This window comes from Rhamphochromis longiceps, linkage group LG15, assembly GCF_057381845.1.
Source record: "Rhamphochromis longiceps isolate RC_006_pf linkage group LG15, R_longiceps_female_GT1.1, whole genome shotgun sequence".
Classification (NCBI taxonomy): Eukaryota; Metazoa; Chordata; class Actinopteri; order Cichliformes; family Cichlidae; genus Rhamphochromis; species Rhamphochromis longiceps.
The window spans coordinates 9,378,944-9,389,163 of record NC_140571.1 but is presented as its reverse complement, the minus strand read 5'-3'; the positions used below and the strand labels follow the sequence as shown (position 1 = coordinate 9,389,163).

General features: G+C 39.3%; 1 protein-coding gene across 1 annotated transcript; it reads right to left on the bottom strand.

Moving 5' to 3' along the window:
- Positions 1-240: 240 nt before the first annotated feature.
- Positions 241-7,050, bottom strand: LOC146652040 (uncharacterized). The gene is made up of 3 exons (XM_085381207.1): positions 6,878-7,050; positions 2,144-2,691; positions 241-1,217 (listed from the first exon to the last, which is right to left on the bottom strand). Exons 2-3 carry the CDS (start codon positions 2,683-2,685, stop codon positions 1,079-1,081), a joined length of 681 nt encoding a protein of 226 aa, XP_085237333.1. The 5' UTR covers positions 2,686-2,691; positions 6,878-7,050; the 3' UTR covers positions 241-1,078.
- Between the last annotated feature and the right edge of the window lie 3,170 nt (positions 7,051-10,220).

Genomic DNA, 10,220 nt, shown 5'->3' with positions numbered 1-10,220 from the left:
TTTAAAAAAGTTATGAGCCTCGACTTTAATACAGTAATTATTCTTTGAAAGATCCAAAGAATGAGTGACGAGTGACGTGAAGCTGAACACGGCACAACAATATATTTGGAAAACAGCTAGAGGGCAGACCGGGTGAGTGAAGTTTGTACCCCAAACTAACTAGGAGCTGTGAAAACACCATAATGAATATTTTTGTTAAAAAAAAATGTAAGTGTAAAAAACATCAAACAACAAGGTGCTTTATTTATGTAAAATTTTGCCGTTTATAGGATTGAACATAAATCTATTTTCTAAACTCGTAATAATATAATGCTACATATTTTATTTTAAAAAAATGAAAAGGCATCCCCCTCCAGGAAGTCCTACCGGGATTAAAGAGAAACCTTGTTTAAATAAGTTGCTTAAGCCAGGAAACTGTGCAAACATATCATGCATAGACAGTTTACCCCCCCCCCCCCCCTCTAATCATAGGATCTGTCTTAATATTTATATAGAAACTTATCCCCCTGGATATTTCTCTTAAGAAAACAAACCCTTTATTAGTTGTTCCAGTCCCCTCCCTCACTTATTGTTGCAGAAACAAAATCTCTGTTACCACATAGTCATTATAAGTATATCCCAGACTCCACCCTTACCCTGGAACCAGATGGCCAACCCATAGCTTCCCCTGGAGAAGAGTAACAGAGTCATTATGTTTTGTTCTCCGAAGGCCCATCTATTTTGATCCATAAACACGGAGCTTAGCTCAAAGCTGCACTGCATGCTGTTCCCATATTTGACCTCACAAAAATTCCACGAATAATGCGTGGATGGAAAATCGTATGTCATCCGTCGTGGAGATATTCAGTGAAAGGGAGGTGTCAACAATCCATCTTCGTTGACTGCTTCAGTTGATGTGAAGTTTAACCTTAACACACTGTTGCATCCCAGAACTGCTCAGCACATGTACATAAAAATACAATTATAAAATGGCGAGAGGGTATATTTCTTGAATTTGGGACCTCACGGAATGCCAAACATCATTCACAAGTTCAAGGATGATGCGCAAACACTTTTCAAAACACTTTTCAATGCTTTCTCAGCGATGGATTTTCACAATGTCTTTCATTTGCTTGGTGAATGAAGCGTGCAGGGCCTGTGCTGAGCTCTCCAGCCTGCTGGCGATGTCCGCTGCAGCACGAAGCATGTCTTCAAAGGCCAAGGACTCCTCTCTGATTCTGCTCCGAAGGACCAACAGTCCAGGTGGCCGGCCGAGTGAGTGATGACAAGGAGAAAGCACCGGACACAAGAAGAAACAACAGCAGAGGGTAAGAAAAAGAAAATGCGAGGGCATGAAAATATAACGGGGGGTCACATGTGCTCAAGAAACTATCACTTATATGCCATCGGGTCTCTATGTGATACTTTTTGTTCTTTGTTCTTCTCCTGCCCTTGTTATTGTCTGATTGAGTTCATCTTCGCCTTGTTACCATAGTTCCCTTGTGTGTATTTAGTCCTCAATCTTTTTCATTTCAGTGCATTTTTCCCTGTGTCACCTGCTGATTATCCAGAGATGTATTTCTTCTAATTGCGGGGTGTTTAAGTACTTCCAAAAAAACCCACCTGTTACTCTGTTTCTCTTTTATATTAGAAATAGTTTTTTTACACAGTGCGTCAGCTTCAGATACCTAAAATGAGTCTCAGTTTGGTAAACAATTACTATTTTATTATTAATGATTAATGTAGTTTAATCTAGTTTTGCTTTTTGTTTACATGGGTAGTGTTTTAATTTATGATTGATGGAAATGATGAAAAATGGTTATCAAATTTTTCCAACGCTTGTATTTATCAATTAAAAATTCCAAACCTCAAACAAAGCCCATTTAACATAAATCATAAATCTAAGAGAGGAAAAATATTCAGAATTTCACATTTCAATAACCAGCAACTGCCTGGTGATAGACTTAAGTCAACCTACATCTTTTCTTTTTTACATCGTCTTTCCCCACAATATCTTCAGTATATGTGCTACCACAGTTAATTAATCTTAACAACAGAAACAAACAGCAGGTTCTTTTTCTTTTTCTTTTTAACTGTCGTCTTTACATTTCAGCTGTTAACTTTATGACGTTTGGCACAAACACATTTGATTTACTGCACTCACTTGTGGATCCCAGAGAAGGAGTCCGGTACATCTCCCTCCAGCTGCTTTTTTAGATCCTCTTCTGCTTTTTCTACCACCTCGTGCCAGCTCTTTTGGTCCTCTTGAATGCCAATGACATTTTCCTTGATCACATCTTCATAGCGCTGATCTCCCAGCTCATTCCCTACAAATTGCACCAAGTTTTCCATCACTGCCTTGTTCCCATGCTGTATGGCCTGCAGGTAGGCCAGCTCCTCTCTCTGGGCCTTCAGCCTTCGAGCTGAAGCAGTGTTGGTGCTGAAGTGGACCGAGCACCTGTCCGGCTGGGGCTCGTGGTGGAGCACAGGTGTAGGTGACGGTGAGGATGCTGCCGATGTGGTCCAGTCGTGGCTGTTTTTGACCTTCGCAGGCTCATCACCAACAGCCTGCAATGTGTTATTGGTGGCCATTATCACAGAGTAGATGTCAAAGCCTGAACCCCAGTCCCCATCTCCACTTTGGCACAGTGCTAGGGTTGCCATGGATACCAAAGCCAAGATGACGTTTGTCCAACAATATCGCATGGTAACCTGAAAAGAGGTAGAAGTGTGTGACTGTGAACTTGGCCAGCTGGTGAAGATAATAAAACTGAGTGAGATAAATATGCAAGTGGGCTGGTTTACTTCACTTACATACTTAATTAATAAAAAAGCTGGGGTACTCTTCATGTTGTAAATTAGAATTCATAACATACAATGCATGCATGTAATTTGTATAAATGGCACAAACACCATGTATTCAGTGCTGAAGTTGAGCTTATTTACATCCTATTTACATTTAAGATATTTTTATGGTCTCACGTTTGGCGGAAACATTTCTAAATATGCAGCTGCGATAAGCAAAAATGAGTTTAAAGCAACACTCTGCAGGAATCTGGAAACTGAAGACTTCATTTTAAACGTGCTGCGCCTGCTCTGTTGAATTTTTAATTTCACAGTGTGCCAGATGTTTTCATTGTGTGAAAGACTGCACTAATTTGGTCAATCAACCGTTGTGAACAGGCAGACACGCCACATACGTGGACTAGTATAACTGGAGGCTGTTTTTTTGTTTTTTTGAAATAAATAAATCAGCACTTCTAAGTATTTTTTATAAATGTAAATTTGGTCTCATTTGTTGTTGCTGTTGAACTTAACGTGCCTGGGCGGTCTCAGATGCAACGCCTCTGCCCCACAATGTTTTACACTTGACGTGTTAACAGCTAACTCAGTTAAGCTACAGGTCAACAGCTCAGGTTCGCTGCGTTCTCACCCTCGTCTGAAGTGAGAATGTTTTCTTTCATTTTGTTCTAGTCGATAAAAAATGATGTCTTCCTTTGCGAGAAGGCCAAACAAGGACATCCAGGTGATGCTGAAAAATTATCTCCAGCAGATAACGAGTTTAACAAGTTGGAACTGTTTTTCTAACTAAGAGTTAACAGCAAGAAAAGCCAGGTGGTTATTCAAAATGTTATTCAAAATGTTCAAAATGTTCGAAATGTTTGCTGCGTCATGCCATGTGCACTCATGTCCCCCGATTACTGATGCTGATCAAACTGGATAATCCCTTTTATCTGTAGCCCAGAGGATGATTTCCAAACAGAATTGAAAAATTTTCTTTCAGACCCCAAAAACAGTTTGAACAGTTTTTCATGTTACCTCAGTCCTTAAACAAGCAGAGAGTTTGTGGATCTTGGCCATGTATGAGTGTGCTTTGCATGGCATAGTTTTGACTTGTGGATGCAGTGATGACGATGGTTTGGGGAAGTGTTCCCGAGCTCATGCAGTGATTCTACTCCAGCAGTGTCTCCAGCTATTGGCTTACAGCCTCGTCTCTTACATACAGAGATTAGCTGTAGATGATCCCACCATTTCTGATACTGATCATCTATTTGCCCACACGATTTTTCACAGAATGGGAAAGCCATCCTCATCATTCCATCTGGAAGACTCTGCTTCTTTGGATGCTCCTTTAACTGTACGTCCATTTTTTTTGAGCAAAGGCGTGTGTGCCCTCATTCATCGTGTTGTTATGTGTGGCCGACATTTGTTGTGATTCCTTCTGTCACGCTCAGTCTGACAAAGTCTGTCAAATTCAGTGGTGGAAACTAGATGCATCCTCTCAGATGTTCAAGTTTTTAATTTTAATGCTCAGATTGCACAACATTTTTTTGTTGTTTGTGTACTTTTTTGTAATGAATAAATAAATAATAAATACTTTTAGTCCCTCAAATGTTTTTTGATTATTTCAGCTTTGCCTGTGCCTTTAAAGGGAAAATGTTCAATTCAAATGTGATGGGTTAAACCAAACAAACCCTTTCTATGCTCTGTAAATGCTGTAAAAAAGTATAAATAGGGGAACATTTTATGTGGCTTGGGTTGTGGTTATTTACTAGAGCGTGCTTTACATTCTGTGGTTGAGCCACGGCATGGAGTTTTGTCACGCTAGGGTTGTAAGAGCTGACAATAGTACCCTTGCAGCAGGGTGTGTGTGGTTTCTGGTAACCAGCGGTTGTCTTGGGATCTTTCATGACATCTATTCACCTTGTAAACACAAGAGTAAAGGCTTGTTATCCCAAGCTCAACACATGAGAAGCTCTTCCTTCCCATGTGTTGCAGTTTTCAGTGAAACAGCTGCATTGTCACTTTATCATGTCCCATTTAAGGTTCTGTCTTCTCCATCTGGAAATATATATATATGGTTGTTGTTTTTTTCAAACCGAGTCTGGTCTGAGGTTGAGGCATTGCAGACCTTTTTCTGCTGTCAGAGCACATTTGGTTTACTTTCACAGCAGCCTTGAAAGTATTTTAGCTCCCAACAGCTGAACTAGAAATCAGAGTTGCTTGACTTCCACCTATTACTCTGTTACAAATGTCCACTCCTGCCAGCTGCACACTGTAAACACTGTCTCCTTTTTTTTTCTCTCTCTTTTTTTAAAAGATGAGCTGTTGCAGGGCAAAAGCCCATCAAACGACCAACTGTTGTCTCCTTCTGTTTGTGATTAGTTTAAATGGTGACCTCACACACTGCTTGCTGTGGCTGCTGTAAGACAAGTAGCCAACAGAAACCTTGAGGCACAGACACAGAGCCTGACGTCATTATGTTAGAGTAAGGAGAAAGCTTTCTTTTGACTGACAAGCGCATTGTAACAGAATTTTGATCAGGAAAAATCTCATGCTGTACAAATGGGGTTTATTATTTTGACTATTTGAGTCCTTGCAAACAGCTGTGCGATAATGTAGATATCCTCCAATGTTGTCCTCAAACTAATTGGTTGTATATTAGAAAAAGCCCTGCATAAGTCTACACTTTGTGTTTAACTTCTGTGTAAGCTGACTCACTCCAGCAGATTAGATTAACAAGCCAGAGAAACTAGTGGGTGAATTCAATGTGAAACCTGTGATAAGCGGAGAGCACTCGTTCAAAGACATTTAATGCCCTGCAAGTGTGGAGATGCAGCATATCCAAAACTTTTTATCACCGTGAACTTCCACTGCACTCATTTGGATGTTAATAAATCCAAACCTTATGGCCAAGAGTGACAACTTTCAGCCTAATGACATAATACAGCCAAATGGAAATGCAATTAATCTTGAAAAATGCATTATTTCATTCTATTAAAAACCCCGCTGACCAGAGGCACATGTGCTCCCGTCTACATCACAGAGTGGCGGCAGCAGTTGCCTTTGTCTTTGAAAAATGTCTGAACAGTTTCCACGCTGGCGTCTTACGGTTTTGAAACAGGGTTTGTGTTCGACTCTCCGTGGCCCATAGTGACCTTTTTTTGGCTCTGTTTTTATAGGCTGACTTTTCTTTTGGCTTAAAATAGAAGAAGCTTGTCTGCAGAGGGAAAGCAGCCATAAGCTCAAACACCAGCATTAGGACACTTTAGCTGTTTGTTCTATGCATTAAGCAGAGTTTTTGTTATGCTGTTCTGCTGATTTAAAAACTGATTTTAATTCAGTAAACCCTTTCAGTTACCCTCATAATCAACTGGTCATCACTCTTTTCTGAAGTGCATGTCGGCATCTTTAAATTGTCTTTTTATAGAATAAAATGTAGCAAATCTACATGAAATAGCAGGGGAAAAAGGACAAACAGATTATTGAAATTTGAATTGCTGGAATCAAAGTGAAAATGATGTAACTTGCAGAAATGCATTTCCAATCAAATCTCTAAATGTGGCCGTGCTCTCTTCCATGTCTGTGGGTTAAAGCAAACCTGTGTTTTTGGTGTCCCTATAATTCAGTCTTGTTGCCCCCCCGCCCCTCTTCTTAAAGCCTGAACAGGTGGGCTTCACAAATGTCACAACACACAGACTTGCTACAGTGTTAGTGGGACAAGGAGTCGTAACAGTGAGGTAGCAGAGCAGAGACTGTAGTGTTAAAGCCTGGAAGTTAGAGATGTTTTTGTTAGTATAGTCATAAAAAGTGGAGACATTTTTGCATGCACACAACTACGCAATATATGAATACTATGATGTGACCTTTTTATATGCATATGCTTTTTTTCCAGACAGTGAAAAAAACAAACAAAAAACATCTCTTTAAATTTCCGTTCAACTCAAAAGCAGCCGTCCACACCAACAGCAGCTCTTTCACACAAAACTTTATACAAGTGCCATGAATTCAAATTTATCTACTTCTGCCAGGGGGAGTACACAGTGAGAAAGCAGCGCTTTCCCATTAATACTGTACACTAAACTCAGATTTTCATAAATCCAATCACCAAACTTACCTGCGTCCGGGAATTTATTCGGATAGAAAAATGCTAGATTCTGCCACTTCCACTCTTTCAGTTACGCAAATCAACTCAAAAGCTCCAGGACTACGATTTCCAAGTGGAGCGCATAAATACTTGCTCTGCTCCCCTTCTTCATGTCAAGGGGAAAAAATGCAGACACACGCACACACAATTAGGGTTTGGCTAGAGAGTGTGGTCGTCTGTGTGCCCCTGCCTGCTGTTGGGAGGGGTTGGTAGGGGAAGGGAAGAGGGGTAGGGGGGCTGGGGGGGTATGTTTTCAAAAAAGGCCAAAACTGAATGATTCTTTGCAGTGGAAAGAGGGGCTGGCAGAAGGAGAGGAAGTGAAGGGAGTGTGATCTATTTCACATCTGGGGGCTCTGCATAGGGGTTCCTCAGTGTGGGGGGAATGTCTTTTACGACCATGCAAGATGCACATTTCTTATTTATTAAAGTACGGACTATACTTTTAATATGTAATAAAGTCAGGTCTTGCACTGCTGTGACGTTATTGTAGCTTACAATGCCAAAGAAGCAGCAGCGAAAGATGGAGGGTTGAAAACATGGAGACAAGTTTGTTGTATTTTTAGGGGAAAACAATTAAAATCAGAATATGATAAATAGCATTTACTTTAAAATGATATCTTCAGCATAGAAGCTCTGCCCCAAGGAGTCCCTAGCATCAAATAACAGAGCAAAAAAAAACCCCAAACATTTTAATTAATCATGAAAGAAATATACCGGCTGTTAAATGAAACATTAGATATGCATTCAAAAGGCAAATATTTAACTCATATTGCAAGCTTTCTGCTTTATAAACGACAAACAAATGAATTCCAGACAGACATGAATATTTTATGGTTATGCAGCCCATTAGTTCAAAGAAAGTCTATGATTATTTTAATTAGAACAGTGTGGTTACAAGACTGAAGCACATGCTAGTTTGGATGTTTTAGATGGGAATGATCTGTCCCCGAAGAAGCAAAATTAAATGTATCCAAACAAAGGTCATGAAATCTTTAATTGAATAAAACTGTAGTTTTATTGTCACTGTTATTTAAATTAAATGTAAAAACTTCCTTGTACCACAGGTAAAAGTGACAGGTTACTAAAGAAATCAGTTTTTATGACCTCATGAAAAGGTATTCAGTAAACAGGTCTATTAGGATTTGCATATTTAGTTTTTATGTTGTTAAAAGTGAGCGGTAGTGTTAATTGTGAGTGTTTAACATCAGTTGCAACAGCTGTAACACAATCTAAAATGTCCAGCTATCTATAATGCGATTAAAAAAGTGATAACAGAGAGTTGCAAGGGGTTGCCACATTTCAGCACAGCACCTAAATCAACTAAATGTTAATCTGATATGTCATAAAATTATAAACAGTCATCCTCTTTCAAGACCCTGTTTGGTGATTTTGAATAAAGTCATGTTTCAGGAAGTCAGCTTTTTCCCCTTTTTGTGCTCTTGCTACATCACAGACAATATTGATCCTTACCCTGGACATTGAAATGTGGCTTCAGATGAGCTGGAGCAAAGATGGACGTTCATTTTTAGACACCCGAGGAGATTTGGTGTGACTGTGATCTTTCCCTTATTTAAACCAGGGGATGCATTCAGCTAATTAGCATGAAGGTTCAGAGAGTTGCATGAATAAAAGTCACTGACTTCTTGTAAAGTTACCGTCGTCTCCCGGGTTTGTTATAAGGTTACCGCAATAATGAAATGGGTACTCACTCCCGGCTTGTCACTCATGGATGCTTGTAAAGGATCGCTATAAAATACATTGGCTAAGGATAAATTGCAGGGTAAATATTGTGAGTAGATGTATCAAACGCATATTTTCCTAAACTTAACCAAGTAGTTTTTAATGCCCAGATCTAGTGAGTGAGTGAACAACTGGAACAAAGTGAAAAACAGAAAACTGCTAAAGTAAGGTCACAAACAGAGGTCCCCCGCTCTACAAATTTGTGTTACAATCAACAGACAACTCCTGAACCTCCAAATGCAGACTTTATCACTCTTTAAAAGAAGATCCCTTGGCATCCAATAGTGCCTTGGCAGTTGCATCAATGAACCTTTTCCAAGGGATATCTCTGCGTGTCTCTGCTACACCAGTATCAGCGTTTGATGCTCTTTCATGTGACAATGTTGGTTCCTGGGAAATTTTTAATTAGTCACTTTGTGGTTTAAGAGAATTTATATCTGGTAAAAACTAGTGTAAAGAATCTATTATGTAGTGAATGAATAGGACAATCAGCAGATATTGAAGCCAAATACGTGAACAATGTTGGATTCTGGTCATAGTACTTGACTTCTTTCACGTGTCAACGGATAAGCATCAAAACACTGAACCTCCAGCCTCCCCACCCCCGCCGTACCTTTCAACAGCTTCTGGACTGCTGGTGTTAGTTCAGTCAGCTCATCTTACTCTTGCTCCCTCAGGGCTGCTGATCCTGTGTTCCTGCTGCTGATGAACTTTCCATTGTCTGCGGACCTTGTTTGAGGGGTTTCATAGCTGCACAGTACAGCTTGAAAAACTGACATAGTTTTTGATCACTCTCACAAAAAGAGTCATAAAAGATTTTTACTTCTTAAAGTAACACAAGTTGAAAATGATGCAGTTAGTGATCAAACCATTTGTGTCAGGTTGCTGATGCTGGCAATGCTGACAGAGTGCATTTTAACACCAGGTATCAATGATTATGTGCTCTCGCCCTAACTTTACTGAACTTCTTGTGTCTTAAATGCAGATTAGGCAACAAATTTTTAAAAAAGAAAAGAAAAATCTTTCTGGAATGATTAAAAAGTGAATAAGAGCAGGTGGATTCACTGACAGAAATATCAATCTTGGAAGTACGACTAAATCTGTGACAGCCGCTGATGGCAACAAATAATCCGAATCCGTTATGGTTTCTGTGATTCATGATAACTACTGCAGCACAGTTTTTGACTCAAGGGCAAAATTTAAAAGGGCAAGAAAGAGATCTATGATTTTTATCTACATCTAAACTCCAACCATGATGTAACTACATTGACAGCTCCCTGATCTTAACATTTTAACTCACCTCCAGGAAAAGATAAACACATTTTTAATCAAAGATAATCAGATATTTACTTCTGGTTTGTGTCATGTCACAGTTTCAACACAGTTTTGGTGAAAGGACGTAATTATGTTTGACCTTTTTAATAACATAAAACACACATATTGCTATTTAATTGTGCTTTTTCAGTACTGTGATATTAAACTGTATTTTATGGATGTATTTTTTTCCTCTCTTAACAGCGTATTTAATTTTATTTCAGTTTTGTAGTAAATTTGATTTGGACAGAGGGAAGGA